The sequence below is a fragment of the Leguminivora glycinivorella genome, chromosome 21, assembly GCF_023078275.1.
Source record: "Leguminivora glycinivorella isolate SPB_JAAS2020 chromosome 21, LegGlyc_1.1, whole genome shotgun sequence".
Taxonomy (NCBI): domain Eukaryota; kingdom Metazoa; phylum Arthropoda; class Insecta; order Lepidoptera; family Tortricidae; genus Leguminivora; species Leguminivora glycinivorella.
In genome coordinates, this window is record NC_062991.1 from 191,376 (window position 1) to 214,665 (window position 23,290).

General features: G+C 38.7%; 1 protein-coding gene across 1 annotated transcript in view; it reads left to right on the forward strand.

The window, feature by feature from the left end:
• The window catches only part of LOC125237539 (zinc finger protein 219-like), a 65,284-nt gene extending 43,649 nt beyond the window's left edge, over positions 1-21,635 (forward strand). Inside the window, exon 2 of the mRNA XM_048144663.1 lies at positions 19,376-21,635. Within this exon, the coding sequence (XP_048000620.1) occupies positions 19,392-21,248 (1,857 nt within the window). The 5' untranslated portion in view covers positions 19,376-19,391 and the 3' untranslated portion in view covers positions 21,249-21,635. The remainder of the gene's footprint in view (positions 1-19,375) is intronic.
• Positions 21,636-23,290: the final 1,655 nt, after the last annotated feature.

A 23,290-nucleotide genomic window follows, 5' to 3' on the forward strand; every position in this document is an offset into this window, starting at 1 on the left:
AAATGAATAAGGGTTTACTAAGATCGTTTTTTGATAATATTAATATTTTCGGAAATAATCGCTCCTAAAGGAAAAAAAAGTGCGTCCCCCCCCTCTAACTTTTGAACCATATGTTTAAAAAATATGAAAAAAATCAGAAAAGTAGAACTTTATAAATACTTTCTAGGAAAATTGTTTTGAACTTGATAGGTTCAGTAGTTTTTGAGAAAAATACGGAAAACTACGGAACCCTACACTGAGCGTGGCCCGACACGCTCTTGGATATCTATTTAAATTTATAACAAACTTCTAAATTCTAACCATTGATGAGTGACTCGATTTAACCCTTTTAAAGCCAATGGTCACTAAAAGTGTTACCTAAGACGGACGTTGTCAAAGTGACTTTTTTTAAACCTACGTTAGGAGGCAAACGAGCAGACAGGTCGCCTGATGTTACCATCAGGCGACCTGTCTGCTCGTGCGATCACTGCCGCCCATGGACACTGCCGCCCATGGCCACACTCACACAACTCCTAACGAAACACCAGAAGTGTTGGACAAAGTATGTGTTTATTGTTGTATTGGCCTTATATAGTATTTAATATGTGGCCTGTACAATGGGTGTACGTTCTTTTCTTGAAGTTTTTAAGGACTTTCCTACTATCAGTTAAGTTTCGTGTTCGCTCTTCATCAGTAGAGATTTTGGCGCCGAGATTGTACGCCATTTTTTGATACGGGAAGGAAAACGTTCAAAAAGTTAAAATGCTATTTGCAATTATTTTCTCGCGACGCAAAATATAAACACTTGAAGAAATATCATGTATTTAATACCAAGTATAAAAAATCCAAAAATGTATTACCAACCTACAATATACCACATTCAAAGAAATAAAATATTTGATTGATTGATATATGTTTGTTGGTATGTGTACCCATACTTATATAGAATAGAACATAATTCAATAATAAATTAAAATTTTGAAAAAAAAACCCCCGACATAGTGGACAGATTTTCATGAAACATGGCTAAAAAAGAGCACTCACGACTAACTCAGCTTTCAAACAAAAAAAACTAAATCTAAATCGGTTTATCCGTTCGGGAGCTACGATGCCACAGCCAGACACACATACAGACGGACACGTCAAACTTATCGTCGTTTTATAGTTAATAATATTTGTTTATTTTAGTTCTTCCTCTCGTCTCGTCGTCTTGTTTTTCGCAAATAGTTGACTTTGGCCTTGCTTACGTCACTCATCCTTTGTATTAGGATTGGTATTTCGCACGTACTGGTAGGCGGGAGTTGCCATGGCAACCAGACAGACTTCCGTTCCACTCAAATATAACATTACTTATTTTTTCCCATGTCGTATTACGAATTTCACCACCCCCTTTCTTTTAAATTGCGGCGTAGTCGAGAGGATGGCAACCTGTCACTGCAATGTCACAATTTTGTTTTCTTTCAACCACTTGATTGCCAAGAGTGGCACTGTACGTTCCATAAAAACTCGTTGGTACGAGCCAGGGTTTGAATTTTGAACCCGCGACCTCCGGATTGTAAATCAGGCGTCATATCCACTTGGTGGCTACCGCATTCGACAAAGCGGTATTTCGGGACCGATACGACCTTCAAATCTTCAAGAGGCCAGCTATTTCGAGTTCCTTGCTGGCAAAGCCTTGAATATTCTGGTTGCAGACGTTGTCGTAGCGGTTAGTTTAAATACAAATCACCAGGCGACTCCGTCTCGGAACCCACGCTTCCTCTCGTCTCGTCGTCTTGTTTTTCGCAAATAGTTGACTTTGGCCTTGCTTGTCACTCATCCTTTGTATTAGGATTGGTATTTCGCACGTACTGGTAGGCGGGAGTTGCCATGGCAACCAGACAGACTTCCGTTCCACTCAAATATAACATTACTTATTTTTTCCCATGTCGTATTACGAATTTCACCACCCCTTTCTTTTAAATTGCGGCGTAGTCGAGAGGATGGCAACCTGTCACTGCAATGTCACAATTTTGTTTTCTTTCAACCACTTGATTGCCAAGAGTGGCACTGTACGTTCCATAAAAACTCGTTGGTACGAGCCAGGGTTTGAATTTTGAACCCGCGACCTCCGGATTGTAAATCAGGCGTCATATCCACTTGGTGGCTACCGCATTCGACAAAGCGGTATTTCGGGACCGATACGACCTTCAAATCTTCAAGAGGCCAGTAACGTACCTCCAGTCCTTCTGGCTTAACTTATTAATAATCTGTGCTTCTGGTGTTTCGGGTGTCCATGGGCGGCAGTGATTGCTGACCGCATCTCACTCGCCTTACATCTGGGGCGCCTGACTACGAAAATAATTTTACTTCAGAATCCTTCAGCATTCATATTTGCGTTTCATCGTAAATTTCATCGCAAATGCCATTTCGCTCCCCGGTATCAATCTGTGACAATAATTGAACCTATTTTCAATTCGTCGACAAGTCATTCGAAGCTAAATCAAAGAACAGTCTAATCGAGTTCATTCCAAAATGAAACTCGGCCCTAAACTGTGTGGCTAACTGGCTACCACGAGTTAACTAGCTAGAACGTCAAGAATATACTTATTCATTGTATAGAGAAACTGAACAGCGCCCCAGAACGGTTACTTACTACAGCCAAAAGTACATGTTGTTGGCAAAGATTAGCCCCGCCAGTGCAGAATTTAATAGTACATTGTGCAACAAGGGGAGGAAGTTGAATATTACTAACGAGAGTAAGTTAAATCGCGACGGCTTGCCGGAGCGATTTAAAGACTCGAGTTAGTAATATTCATACTCCCCGAGTTACACACAATGTTTTTCATCACACTCGCAATGTAAAAAATATGTAAATAGATGTAAAAAAGTTAAGTATGGTACAAGAAATTTCATTATTCCCTTGGGAGAACGATTTTTCTATAACTCACGCTCCGCCTGCATACAATAGCACATTTAAAGTGCGGGTGTGATGAAAACTATTTTAAACGTTAAACTTCAACAAAATTACTCTATTTATTTAACCATTCCGCTGCCTACTACCAAATTTGTCGCCATCTCAGCTTGGCCTGACTCGAGTAAGTAACGTAGCTCGTAGTCTCACTGAACCGTCGAAAAACTAAAAATAGTACGAAATAAAATAAAGTAAAATGAAATAAAAAGCCATGCGAGCAAAATTCGTCCCCGTCCTCTCCCCCCAATTTATAATATTGTTTTTCCTTGGGATATATTTTTTCACTAGTGTGGGGTGGGTGGTGGGGGGTGGGGGCCGCCCCCGGTTATTATTAAAGACGGAGAACTCACACATTCTTGCCGAAACCCGAGTGTGATTAGATTAATATAGCTCTGTTTGTACGTACGGGTAGTGATGGGACTGGGAATGTTCCCTTGTACGGGAATATGTGATTTTTTTGACAGGATATACAGTCACCGACATAAACAAGTGATGATTTCTGTACCTTGTCACATTAACATCTTGTTTGAAATGTCATACGAAGTTGTCACATGATTAAGAGCGACAAGGTACAGAAATCATCACTTATTTATGCCGGTGACTGTACCTATGTAACTTTCCATCAGAAAAAGGTACAATTGTACACAAGGCGGACTTAATGCTATAAGGCATTCTCTACCAGTCAACCTTCGGGCAAAACAGAGAAATTGTAGGCGGTGCAACATTAAATTATATTAAGAACAAAATAGTTAAGTTATTTGCACAATATTATTAAGCTAACCTATATGTAATATAAATATATAAATAACCTATATATATTCCATTTGCTTGCAACTTTTCAGAGAAAAAAAATGTGGACCCTACTCTGATTCTAATATTTTAATCACTAAAATTGGGTCACTCACGCTTTCAAATGAAACGTAAGTGACTCGGTATATTTATCTAGTTTCAGTCTCACTTGAGTTTGATACTAAGTATACTTACTTAATGTGTAGGTACAGAAGGCTCTTTATGCTTCAAGGGCAAGGACGAGTTCATCTAAAATTCAAACCGAGTTCATCTAAATTTCTGTCTACCCTTAGTGAGTTTTCAACTTTTCACATTATCCGATCCGATATCGGATGTAGGACTGATATCCCATACATTTAAGCTGCCATCTTTGATTCGTGCCTTTGAAATCATTCCGACATCCGATATCGGATCGGAAAATGTGAAAACGCACTTTGTAATTATTGCCAAATTATCATTTTTCATATTTCTGAAACGGTTAACTTTTCAGGGTTTTCATTAATGTCATCCATAGAAAGGTTAGGTTTGTTTTATTTAATGGCAATCCTGAAAAGTTACGCGTTTCTGAGAAAAACCAAATTATAACTAAAGTCGCCGTCAATAGAACTTGTGAACAATGTAAACAAACCTTTTAGTCAAAATGTCTTTAATTTTCATTTTAACTCATCAGATACTGGCTAAATCCACGTGTTATTTAATCAATTCATATCACATTATGATCCTCAACCTTTAAAGTAATAAAATTGTACTAGAATATTGATATTTTATAGAATGGTTTGTTTACATTGTTGACAATTTCTATTGACGACGATTTTAACGAAAATGTGGACAAACGATACAATATGAATAAGATTTTATGGGAACATTGGGAACTAATAGAGATCCCTCTGACGAAAATAGGTTATTTCATCATGAAAATAATCATATTTTACAACTTAATTCTTATTTTGTATACAGTCAAAAATCAAAATGATTATGCTTCAAATAAATAAATCTATAAAAGCTAAATTCCCGGCACGAAAACTTTTCGGTAACATCACATCACTACCCACGAAGCACAAATATACATTTTTCAACTTTATCCAAACGCAATAAGGCACATTTCGTACATATTTGCGTGCCGTACTCGCGTGCCCGGAGATCGTTGGAGATAGGTTGAAATCTTATTGTGTTCTATTTTCAAAAGATAGAGGAATGAGTGTATGCTGGTCGCTGATGATATTAACTATAGTTTTTCGTTGGTTTGTAAAACGTAATTTTTAATTGAAACAATTTGTCTAAGCAAATAGCTGTTTTTGAATGTCAAACTTCTGTGACATTAAAACCTTCAAATGAAGATTGTACACCAAACTCAAAGGCCAGCAACGCACTTCCAACCCTTCTGGTGCTTCTGGTGCTGCTTGGCTTACCATCAGGTGACTTGTCTGCTCGTTTGCCAACTACCGCATAAAAAAACGTTTAATTAGGTACATTACAATTTCACAGGCTTGACTTGAAAAATCTCTGCCGGCTCATCAAGGCCTGTAACTGTAAAAATACGGGTCATACAAGTATTCAAAATGTATATAATACAGCAATCTTATACTTCAAATATATGAGTCATGCTCATGAGTGACCTGTTTTAATAATCTTAATACCGACCTAAAGTGTTTTAGCACACTAGCGGCTTGCTAACCTTAAACTTCAGTTCAAGGTCAAATTTAGTCCACCAGAGGTAACTAAAATTTTTGTTAGTATGTCAAGGACACATTGGCACAAGGGCTGTCTATCTGTCTGTCCATAATTAAATTAATGAATAGCGGAAAAGTATATGACCTTTTACAGAAATGCTGACATCACACGCTATCTATTAGTTTTCATTTACTCTCAGTTATCATTGTATAACTATCTTATGTATCAAGGATAACTGGAAATCTTCTTCCGTCAACCTCCCGACTATCTATATATAATACCATCTCTAAAATGTCCTCTAAAGTAATTATTTTCATATGAAAAAGTCTTCCCTAAATTGGTAACAAACCTTCCTTACTAAAACATTTGAAATCCAAAATGTGCCCTTGACCCTGAACTAGACCTCGCCGCTTTTAGACCCTAAAGATGAAGTGGGTTAAATAAGATACGTCCGTGAAAAGGTAAAGGGCTCGAAAATATCAACTACATTTATCGGAAATCAGGAAAATTTACATTTTATATTTTTCAAGACATTTCCGTGTTAAGTTCACCATTTAATTATGCGTTCTTTAAAGAACTTTATTTCTTTCTATAATTAACAAATAAAAAATCAAGTACCAAGTTATATCAGTTCCCTCATCTTTTTTATACTTAACTTCACAATTTATTAAACTGCTGAACTTAAATTTATTACAAAAACGCGATATTAATATTAAACCTTACAAGTCCTACAACCAGGAAAATATAAGCAATAAAGATTACAGTTTTTCCGCACGGAGATCGCACACATACAACATACATACATATAACATACAAGTATATGTAAGCGCCCGCTACGTATTGATTTTTCGTCGAAACATTTTTCATTTTATCTGCGTTACTTTAAAGATAATGTCGGCATGATAACCCAAATTAAAAATATAGCGATTGGTGTTATCCAACTACGAAAAACAACGATATGAAATAGACTGGCTTTACTGAATAAAACAATGGCTAAAGCCTAACCAAGTGAAAATAAATGACTACGCGCCAGCAGGGTTAGCACATGATTGCCGCGATAGTATGTCGCTGCGAGAGTATGTCGCTGCCCCGTCCTTATGTCATTAATACAATTAGAACAAGACGTGTGACCTATCTCAAGGCGACATACTCTCGCGGCAAACATGTGCTAGGCCTACAGGTTGCGGAATTTCATTAAAATTATTTTCTTCACACTACTGAACTGTCACTTCATCAGAATAACACGCCCTCTTGACAATAATCATATATTTCTGGTCGGGCTTCAATAAGAAGCATACTTGACCCACGTATTATTAGACTAAGAAGCATTCCTGACCCCTCGCGTAACACGGACGGACCCGTGTGTTTCAAATGTTAACCTAATGTTTTAAATGTCAAGGTCACTATTTCAATAATCTAAAAGACAGGTCGCATGCGAGGAGTTAAGGTTCATTTATTGAACATAATTTTTTTCAATTTTCAAATTGCTATTAAAATGTTCGAGTCACTCACTAAATTGAATTATTTTCGATTAATTGTGAGTGACCCGTGTTGGATTAACAAGAGCTTGACAGCTGTTAGTCAAGCTCTTGTTGATCCAACACATTTTTTTTATTTTAAACAGTACTGGATTTATCAGTCTGTAACATTCAATGTGCTCTTGTTTAGCCAGTAATTATAATTTAAAATTGGATTTCAACTCAATCATGTCATCGGAGAATCGAAAATTTTAAAATATAAAGCGTCACCTGGGCCCGGTGGTTTTATTCCAATACCGATTGGTAAATACGAGGACAGGAACAAACGAGGGGAGGAGTCCTATGCATTCAAATTTTAAAATTTTTGCGTATATCGAGATTTTTTCTGAGGATTGGTCCTGAATAACACTTTAAATTGGGTCGTGTTTGAAAGTCACTCACGAGATAAACACGATATCTACAATTTATTTCCGCGATAGATTTTATAGCCTTCGACCCGTGAGTGACTCAAAAATATGAAAGGTGTTAAGTACTTAGGCCTCAGTATTAATAAATCCTGAAGTTCAACCTAAGGGTTGCATTGAAAATTGCAAATACGCCCGAAGTAAAGAATTTTAAAGCAACAAGATTGCAAATGGTTCATTTTCTTGAACTCCACACTGGTAATAACCATGCGCTGATGTGGACACACTTATGTTGGTTTTCCGTCTGTCTCACTCTTGAAAACACATTTGTTTTGTCATATTCAATTATTGTAATAGGTCAAATGACATCTTAGATCAAATATTTATATTCCATTGAGTATTTTTTCAAGAGATATTAAACTTGCGAAGGAACATATTGCCAACTTGCATAAAAAAAGTTCAAGTTTGCATTAGTCTCCTTTGTCTTGTTTGTAGGTAACAAAAGTATTGTAGGTACACGTTACTCGATTAATTGTATGGAGAAAGAGAACAGCGCCCCCTATCGGTTACTGACTAGAACTAGAACCAAAAATTACTTGCAGTTTCCATGACAATGACGTGTAATTTGGTATGAACTCGGTAGCCACAAAGATTAGCATGCGTCTTGCAGAATAAACAACAAAGTTCAACAAACCTAGAATATCAATACTAGTTTAAACTAAAATTGAAAAGCACAATACATGTATAGCAAGTCAATCAAACAAAAATGGCCACTGTCAATGTTGTCAATTAAATATAAGTCCACCTGGCGGGCGCGGCCGATTGAAAATAAATAGACGGACAGGGGAGCGGCGGAGTCGTTTATGGTGCTAATACTTGGGGTGGGTGTTTTCAAATTATGATTTGGGTGGTAAAGGCGATTTTTTAATGAGGCAGTAAAACTTACTTATAAGCAGTCTAAGTTAAACGAGTTTTAAAATAACCAAAAACAATTAAGAAAATAAGAAAAAATATACGTTTAAGTAAGTATGTTACAAAAATATCAACATTATTTCGTAGTATTAAATAGCATGTACCATTACTCATTACGATATTGTTTTTATTCAAATAATAAATTATCCTTCAAACCTTTAGCCTCATATTTATTTCTAACACTTTCTCATTTGAAAGACTCAAGACTATGCTATTAAGTTTATTAAGTTTTACATACGTTTATTCAAATTTAATGAATTCGTTTTTGTTAACAGCAAACGCGATTTAAGTTACAAAGGTTCAAACGAGTCCAGTCACGGCAGAGGCGGAGTCGACATTAATACTGTAATAACAAATGTCCACTTGTCCAGTATTTTGGGCTATTTAAATATTAGTGTTTCTCATTTATTTCTATGATAAAGTTCTAAGTTCTTCAAATGCCCCCCATTTTGTGTTTATTTTTTATTTACCGATAAATTTGCAAAATTTTACATTGGTGGAGTCAATTTTTGATACCACTAAAATAGCAATTGAAAATAAAAATACAAATGTGCTTTTAATTTTTCAATACGACTCCGATAACATATCAAAATATTCGTTTTTGTCTTTTTATTTTAGACACGATGACGCATTTTTGTTATAACAGCACAGTTCCTTTAGAAAACTTAACTAAGACTTTAGTTACCTAAAAAGCCATAACTTCCATTCATAACCATTCTGAAAGCAACAGTCACATCACAGCCTTTAGTTCCTAAACATTACCAAGAACACTATCTAAAAATCCGCTCGCAATAACCCAATTCCAAAAAGCCAACCTGACATTTCGACTCCGCGCCTCCCCTGCGCGCCGCGCCGACGCCCGCATGTCATTTCGCCGTCCATTATAAAATGTCGGCTGTAATCGCCCTTTATTTTTATTTTATTTGCCGACACCCCCCTCGCCCCTCCCCACTGTGGGGAGGGGGACGGCCGATATTTCAAAGTTAACGACTACCATAAAAACACTCTTGAAAACTGAATGAGGATGGAGTGCTGGGTTTTGGACAAATATTTGTTTATTAATATTTAGGTCAGGATGAAACTATAGATTAACTAGAGCTATTATGTGGCTACTATGATATTTAATAAGTTACTTGAAAGTGTAAACGTCACGGATAATGTAGATATATATGTTATGCAGACGGTCAACCAAAATTTGGCAATAAAAAGGCGGCAAATTTGAAAAATGTAGGGCTCAGCGGCCAATTGTCTTCATAAAGCGCGTGCCTTTTTACCTTGACGTTAGCGGAATCATCAACGAGCCATAACACTTAAAAACTACCTAATTGAAAATGTAATTCCTCTTCACATAGACATCGAGACATAAATGTCGAGGAACAGTCCTCGACATTTATGTATAGCAAAGAGGATCGAGTGTCTTTGTGTATAGTAATGTACGATGTGGTACACCTGTTCTGTTTTGTATACAGGGTAACCTCAAATTCAGGGTCACAAAGGTAAAGGGCCGAAATCGACCCTTACGCGCCTCACTGCTCGATAAAAAATACGCCAGGGGTCCAGAAACAAGGAATCAAGACGTAATAATGTCCTTAGAAACGTTCATTAATAAATACAAAGGTCGAAATGTTATAATGCTTTTTTTTTCAATAGAAACATGTTGAGACCTCTTTTACCGCCGCCCTTGGTTTTCGTTAACATAAGGGTTTAATATATTTAATATATTATAATATCACACTTAAAACTGTCACCCGTAGACCACGAAAGTTATACTCGTAAAGGGTTCAAAACGTCAGGGTGTGTTATAAATGAATTAGACATGATTAAGGTGCATTAGGGTAATTTCGAAAGTCGCATAAAATCACCATTATTTCCATCATATCAAGATTCCCCTTTCGAAATTACCCGAGCATTTCTGTCATTCGGAATGACCCTAATGCACCTTAATTCGTTTCCCTAATTTTAAATTACCTTTTATTAATAGTGGAAATTGAAAATTTCTATACGATCATTTTTAGGAAAATTACAGAAATTTTATGGAGAATGTGGTGGCAGTGGTGGCACCTCCAAATGGTACTAGAACCAAAAGACGTTCTCGCTATTGAGTAACATATCAAAAACGAATGGTAGCAGTTAATTCATTACATTAGAATCACAACATTGAACATTTATTCTTACGATAGAGTTCATGACAATGAACGAGTACATTACGATATTATATACGATATTATATTCGTAACTCGTGTCGATTTAAAACACTCCCTTCGGTCGTGTTTTAATTTATCGCCACTCGTTTCGAATTTCCTTTTTGCACGTGTATCGTACGACCATTTTCAGTACAGATGGCCTTCCGAAGTTTCGACCTGACATAATTATAATGAACCACTTCTCGCACTAGTGCGTAAAAACACACCATCTGTACTGAAAAATTGCAAAACAAACTATTTCTCAAATGTATGCATATGCTAATATAATTACCCATATAAATATTTTTAAAAATTGTATTATATATAACTAGATTATAAGAAATTATTTCGTACGCCAAAAGGCACATCATAGCAGTTCTATGAAGAATTATGTTACCACCTATTTATTATGCACCTGTAATGAACGAATAAATAAATTGAAATTGAAATTGAAAATTGAATATGTAAACATCATGTCGTTACAGATAGAGAAACAATCCCTTTTCCTTGTTTATTTACCTTCTTACATGTAAATAAATAGAATTTCCACGACATTTTTTCCGGGAAAGGTCAACGATTCGTATTAAACAACATCTAAGCTAACAAATGACATTTAACCAAATCGCGTTAGTGCGTGAGTGACTCGGTTTAACCCTTTGAAAGCCAATGGCCACTAAAAGTGGCACCACATTGTCAAAGTGCCTTTTTTTTATACCACGTCGGTGGCAAACAGGTATACGGCCCGCCTGATGGAAAGCGGTCACCGTAACCTATGGACGCCTGCAACTCAAGGGGTGTCACATGCGCGTTGTCGACCCATTAGAAACTTGCACACTCCTTTTTTGAAGAACCCCATACTGTAGTTCATCGGGAATACCTCGACAGGGAGCTCATTCCACAGCCGGAGCGTTCGTGGGAGGAAATTCCTCTGAAACCGCGCGGTACGCGACCATTTAGGTTGCAAGGTGTGTGGATGAGCGCCCTGTCGATGGCGAGCGGTGCGTGGTGGGTGGTGCTTTCCTAATTTTCCTATTATCAGTCGTTTTATATTCGCTCTTCACCAGACATTTTGACGTCTACACCACAGAACTATTATTTCCTTTTTCTCTTGTTATTAATCTATTTCATTTCTTGTAACTGAGTCCTTGACATAAAGTTACAGTAATTTGTTTGTAAAGCAATTAGTTTCTTTAATTAATTCTCCAAATGGTAATAAATGAATCATTTAGGGTAATTAGTAAGTGACCGAAAGATGTTTATGTAGGTAATATTCATTACAGAATGTTTTTTTCAAGGTAACTTAGAATTATAACAATTTAGATTTTTGTCGAATTTAAAACCTTATGCTGATGTCTTTTTTAAAAGGACATTCCATTCTAATTATGTTTTGTACTGTAAAAGAATAAACAAAGACTCAAAATTCTGACAGAAAACTGCAAATTGAAATGAGGTGGATAACATTTTTTCTGCATAATAACCATTTTATTGGCAGTCGAAATTTTATAAAAAGTGTAACCAGAGTTTTCCTAGCACCTGGGCACAATTTTGATATTATTCGTTTTCTAAGTCATTTTCACGATTTAAAATTAGTGATGTAATATGTAATACAAGTAATAGACTCACATTAGCATAGTTAGTAGGTGAGTAGGCAATCATATTGACAATAAATACAACAATATAATTATGTTAGAGCTGCCTGAATGACGACTTCATGATTATTCCCCGGCCGTTTCATCATGGGTCCTAGTAATCAGTAAGATTTTTTTATTTCGCAATAGGCTACTAGACTCATATCGAATTTTGCACAAGAAATGATTGTTTTCTGTAGTATTTGACATAAGAAACCAATGTTTATAGATTTTGGGTATTGAACGTATATGATGAGTATGTATTTTCGATTTTTCCGGTTAATTAGACAGTAATTATATAGGATAGACTTTAAGAAAGGGTCAAGTAGCCTATAGCGTGATGTTGCCAAGGGTTGAGAAACAGCCTGTAATGCAGCTTCCAGCTTCGTCGGAATAAAAAGATAAGATCTCTCTCAAAGAAAACTTTTATATTTTAAAATTAAGCACACTTCCAAAGTAGGCGATTCATAACCGACCTCAATTTAATTAAAACGGTATTTTAATATAAAACTTTTAAAGCTCATAAACATAAAAAATAAAAACCTAAGTTTTCTTCTTAAAAACAAAATTTATGTGTTTGGCCTAGCGGGTAGTGGCCTTTCCTGCTAAGCCGCGGCCCAGTGTTAGAATCTCGGTAAGGGCGCGTGTGTTTTGTGATGAGCACAAATATTTGTTCCTGAGTCATGGATGTGTTCTAAGTATATGGTTCACTAATCACTATTGTCTTGCAGAAACTTTTTTCGCATATATTTGATTCGTATAGTTCTTGGCAGAAGGCAGAAACACCTTACGCAGAATATGCTTTCGCATAAATAATTTCGCAGATTTTTGTAATACCGAATCATAATATGACGAAACATATTATGTTGGCATAATGTTGATGAGCATAATAGTCTTCTAGTCGGATAGTACTTTTGCAGATAATATTTGTGCATAATATTTAGGCGGCATAAAGTTGTCCTTCTTTCCGATTTGTTTTTTCATAGCGAGTAGGATATATTGGGGAGGTTCACTATTATCTGGCAGAAACTTTTTCGCATATATTTGATTTGCATAATATGTAGTTCTTGGCAGAAGATAGAAATACCTTACGCAGAATATGCTTTGGCATAAATCATTTAGCAGATTTTTATAATACCGAATCGTACGTTGGCATAATGTTGATGAGCATGATAGTCTTCTAGTCGAATAGTACTTTCGCAGATAATATCTGTGCATAATATTTAGGCGGCATAAAGTTGCAATTTGCTTTTTGATAGCGAGTCAGATGTGTTGGGGATGCAAGATACCTAACACTCCTCCTCGCTTCGCTCGTCGTCGTACCTAAACGGGATCTCTGAGACAGTATTTCCTTTTCGATAGCGTGTCATAATTCTACTCTTGTAATAGTATGCTATACGATTATTATGGTATATAAAATTATGCTAAATCAAAGTCGACCAAAGTAATGTTCTATGAAACAATATTCTGCCAAATGTGTCGTATGTGTGGTAGTAATAATGCCAACTAAGTTTTCTGAGAAATTACCATTCGACCGAATGTTTTTCTGCGAAACATGTTAGGCGAAGTGTGTTTCTGGCCAAAATTATTCTGCCAGATGAGGGTAACCCGTTGGGGATGCAAGATACCTAACACTCCTCCTCGCTTCGCTCGTCGTCGTACCTAACGGTGGCTCTGTGACACTATTTCCTATTTGATAGCGTTTCATAATTCTGCTTTTGTAATAGGATGCTATACAATTATTATTCATGATACAAAAAATTATGCTAAATCAAAATCGAAGTCGACCAAAGTAATGTTTTGCAAAACAATATTCTGCCAAATGTGTCGTATGTTTGGTAGTAATAATGCCAACTAAGAAACATGTTATGTTATGCGAAGTGTGTTTCTGACCAAAATTATTCTGCTAGATGAGGATAACCCGTTCTATAGACATATTTGTTATAATTCGATGTCTTAGTACCCACATTAATAAATGTATGTTTAAGAATGTCCTATAATATTCCCTGCCGAGTTCCCTACGAAATACAGTATGGGGTTCTTCAAAAAACCGGCCAAGAGCGTGTCGGGCCACGCTCAGTGTAGGGTTCCGTAGTTTTCCGTATTTTTCTCAAAAACTACTGAACCTATCAAGTTCAAAACAATTTTCCTAGAAAGTCTTTATAAAGTTCTACTTTTGAGATTTTTTTCATATTTTTTAAACAAATGGTTTAAAAGTTAGAGGGGGGGACGCACTTTTTTTTCCTTTAGGAGCGATTATTTCCGAAAATATAAATATTATCAAAAAACAATATTAATAAACCCTTATTCATTTTTCAATACCTATCCAACAATATATCACACGTTGGGGTTGGAATGAAAAAAAATGTCAGCCCCCACTTTACATGTAGGGGGGTACCCTAATAAAACATTTTTTTCCATTTTTTATTTTTGCACTTTGTTGGCGTGATTGATATACATATTGGTACCAAATTTCAGCTTTCTAGTGCTAACGGTTACTGAGATTATCCGCGGACGGACGGACGGACGGACGGACGGACGGACGGACGGACGGACGGACAGACAGACATGGCGAAACTATAAGGGTTCCTAGTTGACTACGGAACCCTAAAAAGGAGTGTACAAGTTTCTAATGGGTCGGCAACGCGCATGTGACACCCCTTGGGTTGCAGGCGTCCATACGTTACTGTGACCGCTTTGCATCAAGCGGACCGTATGTGTGTTTGCCACCGACGTGGTATTAAAAAAATATTTATTTTATTATAATTATGACGTGATGGTGAAATATCGTGGAGTGATTAATGTTGGTGACGAGGGTGCGAGCGAGAGGGTGTGTGCGAGGGGGACGGGTGTATATGTCGCCCTTTTGATAGTGTTTCCAAAATTTCGGAAAGCACCGCTTGTTTGAGTTAGGGTAGGTTTATATGATGTGAGTGTTTATTAAATTTAGTATCGTTTTTATAATTAATTGATAATTTTAGTAACATTTTTAGATAATTTATGATTTTAGTAAAATTATTTAGTTAATTTATAATTTTAGTAAAATTATTTAGCACATTTTTAATTTTAGAGAAATTGTTTAGTTCATTTATAATTTTAGAAAAATATTTTGTTAACTTATAGTTTTTAATGTAACTTATTTCGTTAACTTATAATTTATAATTTTAGTAAAATTATTTAGTTAATTCATAATTTTAGTAAAATGAATTAGGTAGTTAATTAATAATTTAAAAAAAAAATTTTGGTAATTAATAATTGGTAAAGTAAATTGTTGGACATTCAAGAAAAGTTTTGTAAACAAGTGCTTAATTTTTTTATTTTTGTACATTTATTTAGTTAGAATGACCTTCTGACAACTATTTTTTGACAAATTTTGTCTAGCTAGCTTATGACATTATTTTTTATTTACTTTCTATCAATAAAAATTTAATGATCTAAAAGGTTCTAGAACTACCATGCATAAATAGATAGATAGTTAATAAATAACTATCTAGTACAAGTACAATATAACGAATTCCGTAATTTCATGTATAGATACATAATTATAATACTGAAGTGATCTCCAAACAGTAACTAAAAATATTCCGTACTTATAGTAACACCTAACACTAGATTTTTATTGGAATTAGTAAGCCATACAAATAACTAGTCAAGGTTAAATCGTTTGCTAAGTACCTACGGGACTCGGTGACAGTCAATAATTAAAACGAAACAGATTTTCTTAGTCCTTAACAGAACAGCGCTGATATTACTTAATAATTAATATGACACTGCCTTTAATGTTCACATAGATATTAATTGTCAATCAAATAACCATAGTATATATATAGTAAGCAATAGCCATTATTAACTTTGCCTATTCCAATCTAGATCATCTTCTTTACTCGCGACAAATTAAATTAAGTAAAAATATCACTATTGATTAATAATCGTATGATTTCAATCATATCTTGTCTCCATGTGAGCCCCGCTCGTCAATAATGCACCGGCCCCTTCACAACAGGGGTGCAAGTCGGGTGGGGTTCAATTTTTGCCATTTTCTACAAAAAAAAATCACTCCGCACGCGTTTTTACTTAAAACACCGAAATTCAGTTGCTCGCGCACCGCGGCACGCGCCGTTCCATTTTCCAATACTCGATTGTCAACTGTTTCGAATGTCAACTGTTTCGATCGTCTATTGTTTTTCTTTTAAAATTCGAACGGTGCAAATGTCAACGGTTTTTTTGAAAGTTGAATGACTTGTGAAGTGTTGTGTTGTGGTTATGATTGTTAGGACTATAACAGATGAAGGAAGAAATTGAGTTTAGGAACGACAGGTGAGTTTCTGCTTCTAATAAGAATCCGGTTAGATTAGGATCGATACTGTGTTGAGAGAGATGTGTGTTCTGAACTCCTTTCTTATTATTGTTCACATATTGAGAAGAGAAGAAAGTAATACTGATTGCAATACATTTTTACAGGAAATATTTTGCTCTTTAGAATTTATTTTTCAAGTCAACTCATTAAACTCATAGATGTCTACAAAGAAAGACTTACATGATGCGGTTGTAAAACACATACTTACTCAGTAATATCAAATGAAGTAAGAAATTATTCATAGATTTACGAGTATGTTCCAGAAGATAAATAAATAAATAAATAAATATTATAGGACATTCTCACACAGATTGACTGAGGCCCACTGTAAGCTCAAGAAAGCTTGTGTTGTGGGTACTCAGACAACGATATATATGATATATAAATACTTATATACATAGAAAACATCCATGACTCAGAAACAAATACCTGTGCTCATCACACAAATAAATGCCCTTACCGGGATTCGAACCCGGGACCGCGGCGCAGCAGGCAGGGACACTACCACTACCACGTCACTACCGACCGACTACGCCAGACCGGTTATCAAAAGGGATATACATAAGGTTTTTTTACCTAGCGTTCAAAATTATCAAACTAATTAACACTATTTTTAGCCCCCGACGCAGAAACCACGGGGTGTTATAAGTTTGACGTGTCTGTCTGTCTGTCTGTGTATGTGTCTGTCTGTGGCATCGTAGCTCCCGAACGGATGAACCAATTTAGATTTAGTTTTTTTTTTGTTTGAAAGCTGAGTTAGTCGGGAGTGTTCTTAGCCATGTTTCATGAAAATCGGTCCACTGTGTAGGGGTTTTTTCAAAATTTAAATTTTGTGGTTAGGTTATTAGGTACAATAAAATTAAAGTTTCCCAGTCAAATACATCTAAGCGGCTGATGTGCTCTATAACATCATTAATATCTAAACACATTGTCAATAGAAGCGTTTCCAGATATTTGTGTGTAGGGACCCTGGCAGTTCCGATATTTAAAAATGTAGATATACACCCTGTTTTTATTGAATTCCGTTAACTTTGGGAGGATTATTTGGTTCAAATACAATCAATTTATCTAAGAAACTAGCCTCTTAACTCTTACGGTTATCGAATTGGTTGGTTGTTTTAGCATAATTTATTACAATTACAATTAAGAATTATTTTTGGCATAATCTATATTGGCATAATTCACCTTTCGCATAATCTGTTATGGCATAGTTAGGTTACGCATAATTTGTCTAGGCATATTTTTGTTTAGACTTATATTGATTTTGATTGAATGGTTTTTATGCATAAATTATTTCTGCATAACATGGTTTACTCGAAGTTTACCGCGCAGTCTTTTTATCATAGGTAATACTACTATATATAACCTAACTTAACCGAAAATCTTGACAAAATGTTGTATTTGTTGAGGTCGCAGTTTTAACGTAACCAATCCGACAGCATTTAGTATGGGTGCATGGATATTCTGATATTAAGAAATATGCCAAATACAATTATGCGAAACAAACGAAGCAAACATAATTATGCATACTTATTTTCGGACAAAGTAATATTCGTATTATTTTAGATTATGATAAATAAGTTTTCTGCCAAATTAACATTCGTCGAAAATCGACTATGCGAAGTCTGGTATGCGAAAATCGTTTCGAACAATTAAAGTTATGCCAAATAGAGGGAACCCTATCGAATTACATAAAAAAAAAATTACTGAACACGTGTGTGGCATCCCTTACTACTTCCTAATGTTATTTGTTTTGACATGTGCCGTCAAACACTTGACAATGACTTTAATGTTATTTATGATTAAGGTCCTCTCACACTAATTAATCCATTTATTAGCGATAGCGATTAGAAGCGATATACTGGGTGGTCCTGATGAAGAACCTCAGTAAACAAAAAAACACGGTGTATATGTACATATATATATGTATATATGCCGCTCATTCCTATGGAACAGACATTTTTTTTTTCGCTTTCAGCATTGGTCCCGTAGTAAAAGTTGTTCATTATGACCTCAGAATTCACCATGAAAAGTTTGAACGGTCCTTTTAATTACAACCTGTATATAATTGAATTTAAATGTTTTTTCTTCTAAATTCTCTGTAAGGATTAATTATGTATTATGTAAGATTTAATAGTTTATAGTTTTAAGTAAGTGTCATAAAAAATATTAGAAATGGAACATTTAAATGAATCCGTGATGCGAAATGAGAATGACATGTATGTATATACCAATGTACCAACAACGATCATTGGTACAAACTATTGTTACCAAAACTATTATCTGTCTCTTTTAGACAAGTGTGTAGATAAAAAAGACACTTTAAGATGAAATTTTCTACAACTTCTTTCTTTTTGTAAACATACAATCAAACATCAACTTCATGAAATACAATGAAACATCATGAAAGTTGAAATGGATATTGGGATTTATTTTTATTTATTTTTATTTTATTTATTTGGGTCATCAAACAGCAATACAAAAAGAAATTTATGACATAAGGAACCATTAACATAGCCATTAACAGATGTCCACAAGTAGGTATACAATACACATGCAAAAACATTTGTCCGTCATACATAATTTTTTCAAAATGTTAGACATACTCGTAAATAATTGATTTTCAATTTTTCATAATTGATCTCTATTAAGCCTAAAAACCCCAATACCCATTACTACTTATTCCATAATTATAATTTTTATATTATTTTGGCTGTCTCTAAAGGCGATCAGCTTGCCAGTCAGAAGTTACGAGTATAAGACTAATAAGTTATTAAAAAAAATGTTCTTGAATTGTTGGGTTTCGGTAACCACGTTATCAATAATAAACTCAAGGCCTATAATTTTACTTAAAATGACTTTCGGTAGATAATAAATGATCCATTCTTTATTACCAAGTGTGAATTAAATACAAGCATATTTTTTCATTACACTTACCACGTCACTTTTTGCATTTTCCAGATGCGGCGGTGACGCGATGTCGGTCGCGCCGGCGGTGAAGCGCGAGCTGGAGCTGGAGAGCGGCGGCGCCAGCCCGGGCCGCAAGCGGCGCAAGCAGGCCGCGCCCTCCCGCGCGCCGCAGCCGGCGCTCGCCCCGCCGACCCCGCTCGACCTGCACGCCAAGATGCACGACATCTACAAGTCCGCGCTCGCCTTCGGCGACCTCGCGCTGCCCGCCTTCGACCCCCTCGCCGCCTTCCGCCTGCTCCCGCGCCACGACCCGCCGCGCATCTTCAACCCCGAGGCCTACTGCGACCTCTGCTGCAAGGAGTTCTGCAACAAATACTTCCTCAAGACGCACCGGGCCAACAAGCATGGCATCTACGATGGCGGCGAACCCCAACCGCAACCGCCGCCGCAGCAGCCCTCCCCACCCAGACGGGCGTCCGACGAAGAATCCAACGGCACCCCGAGAAGACTATCCCCGGACTCGGCGAGGCGGGCGCGCGACGCCGGATTCCAACCCGACGCGCTCCGGCGTCTGGGCGTCGTCAACCCGGAAGCGTTCTGCGAGATCTGCTGCAAGGAGTATTGTAACAAGTATTTCTTACGGACGCACCGGGAGCGGCGCCACGGCGTGCCGGCGCACCGCTCGCCCGGCGCCGAGCGCTCGCCGCAGTCCATGACGCCGCCCATGATGAACTTCAACACGCCGGTCAGCACGCCGCTCGCGACGCCGCTCACCACCCCGCCGGCGCCTCTAGTCTCGCTCCCTCCACCGGACACGCCCCCGCGCTCGCACTCGCTTCCGCCGCCACTAGATCCGGAAGAGATGGCCGAAGTGAAGCGCGAATGCGAGGAGGAGCTGGAGGCAGCTCTGCGCGACGGACAGACGAGTCCGCTCAACTTGATCGTGGAGGAGCGCGGGTCCGCCTCGCCGGGGTCCGCCAGCGAGGAGCTCCGCAAGCTGCAGACGATGATATCGCAGCTGAACGAGCTCGCCGCCGAGCGCCTGGCCGAGGAGCCCTCCTCGCCCGCGCCGCGAGCGCCGTCCTCGTCCCCGCCCACCCAGGACGAGCGTCGAGCCTCCTCGTCCGGCTCCAGCTTCTGCGAGATCTGCAACAAGGAGTTGTGCAACAAATATTTTATGCGAACACACATGCAGCGGATGCACGGGATCTCGCTAGAGAGCGGCACGCAGTTGGGAGGGGTCACTTGCGATATTTGTCACAAGGAGTTGTGCAGCAAGTACTTCCTGCGCGTGCACAAGCACAACACGCACGGGATCCCGGCGCCGCCCGCGCCGGCCAACGCCGCGCCCGCGGAGCCGTGCCCGCTGTGCGCGCGGCGGTTCCGCGGGCCGCGAGCCCTGCGCGCGCACCTGCTGGCCGAGCACGCGCCACCGGCGCGCCCGCCGCCACCGCCGCCGAGACCGCTGGACCTGCTGGTGCGGGACAAGCCCTACGCGTGCTCCTACTGCCCGTTCACGACGGACGTGTTGGCGTTTCTGTTCGCGCACGAGCGCGCGCACGTGCAGCAGCAGAGCGAGCCGCAGGAGAGCGCAAGCGAGCTGACTACGTCGACGGGGGCGGAGGGCGAGAGCGAGGGCGCGGAGGGGGAGAGCGAGGCGGAGGAGGGCGTGTACTCGTGCTCGCGCTGCGAGTTCCGCGCGGAGGGCTTCGCGGCGCTGGAGGCGCACCTGCGCGCGGCGCACTCGGGCGCGGGCGCGCTGCTGGCCGTGCCGCGCGCGCCGCAGGCCCCGCTCACCATGCAGCCCTTCGTGGTGGAGGAGGCGGGGGGGGCGCTCAGCCTGGTGCCGGCGCTCGTGTTCCTGCCGGTGCGCCGCCGCGCCACGCGCCGCGCGACCGTCACGCTCACGCTGACGCCGGCCTAGCCGCCGCCGCCGCCGCCGCACGACGCCCGCGCGACCGCAGCCGCGACGACACCGCCGCGGTCGCGCGCTTCGATCGCTGAACTGTACTAACTACATTTAACGCTGTGTGCCTTCAAGCGATTGCTAAAAAATATTATGAGACGTAATTATAATTGGGAGAAGCTGCCCCCCGGGCTCCGGCTTATGTTGAAAGTCTAACTTCATATATTGAGAATTATATAACGGGTGATATATGAAACGTTGCTTATATTTAATTATTTATTATCTCCTCGATGTTCCTTTGGCCGAGACGAGTTTTTGAAACGTTCATTTCGATCGGGAGAAGAAATACAACCTAGGCGTAATTATTATTTAAAATGTATTTATCGGTGAGTGTCGCTCACGATAGTGTCGTAGTGCTGAGTGTGATGTTGATCACTGGCGGCGCAGGGAGGGGGGGGGGGGGACGCCCCACGGTACCGCTGACGCGGGCTACGACGCGGGTCGCGCTGGTGCGGGGCGAGGGGAGGACTTGCGGGGCGAGAGGAGGGTAAAAACGCCATATTAGGGCAACCAGAAACATGACACGAAAACTGCGACGTCCTGAACTTGGGATATCTGGTCGCGCTTGTAGCGTGTGTGCCACGGTGGATACATTACAGAAGCGTACAATAAACGCGCGGCACACGCCCGCTCCGCTGCCCGCTCGTCCAGCTATTACATATTACAATTATTACAACCGCAGCAGCGCGGCACCGCCAACCGCTCTACCTCACTAGTTTATTAGCGTTGTTGTAAAAATATATTTTGGAGTTACAGTACAAATAGTTATACACGGACGGAAGCCGGCATGTTAGCTTAACTTATTGTTGTCTAAGGTGACTTAAAGCACAAAGATACGTACTATTGGGCAGTGATCAACATTATAGTAATTTTAGTGTTAATGAGCGGCCGGGGCCGTTTTTGGGCCGCAAGGCATACGGGTAGCTTGTTTCAGGGGCTCAGCTCCCGGCCCCGGCCCGTATTTACTTATTTCTATGGTAATCGATAACATAATATGTTACTGCAGTTTCAGGTCTTGCGCAACCCTGGCGTGCTAAAGTCTCACACTATAACATGGTCACACTACAATAAACATTAAACTTGTTCAATATATACAAAATTGACACAAACAGTAATCTATAAATGTGTAAAGAGCGCGATTTTTTTTTTGCGATAGACACAGCGTTAAACGCATGCGTAAAACAGAATGTAGAGGAAATGACGTTACGCTTACCGCTGCGTTGATCGCGAAATAACAATATACTGTCATTACGAGTAGATTACCTGACAAGTTTTTTTGCCTTTGGAAATATTTAATTTCAAATTGTAAAATTCAAACATCGTGAATTTTCTATTTAAATAGATAAAACAGCTTGATGTTCGTGACCAGTTTTAAATCTAATATTTATAAATTGGATTATTTATCACATACATAAGGGTTTTTGTCCCATTTAAAAGAAAATATAAGCACGTGGAAAAATCTTCTAAAATTCTATAAAAATGGTAGTTTAACGTTTTAACGAAAAAGAAATGCAAATATATATCCAAAAAGAAAATAGTTTCATACCTACATTATATGAAAAATAGGTAAATAAACTTACCTAAATGTGATTTCTTATGATTCTTGTTCAATATGGATCATTTTGTTACAAACTCCGATGTAAAGGACCTTATTATAGACTAGGAGCCCAGAGCCACCACACCTTCCTCATTTTCTCAAGGATGAAACTCTTGAGAATTTAAGGAAAGTGTTTTTGAAAAAAAGCATTATAGCAAAAAAATGGCCGACGGGCCGAACTAGGTAATATGCAGACATTAAACGTCGATACGGACTCTATATTATCCCAAAGTTTCAACCTTGACAAAATGAGGAATCTGGCGGCTCAAGGCTTTACAAAACTAGAAATGAAATCCCACAAAAAAGACAATAATAGCAAGCACTCCAGGGCGGCGCAAGAGTCATCAACGTTACCAAAGACTTCGGTAGCGGTAGATCAGTGTGAAGGTTAGCTTGTACAAAC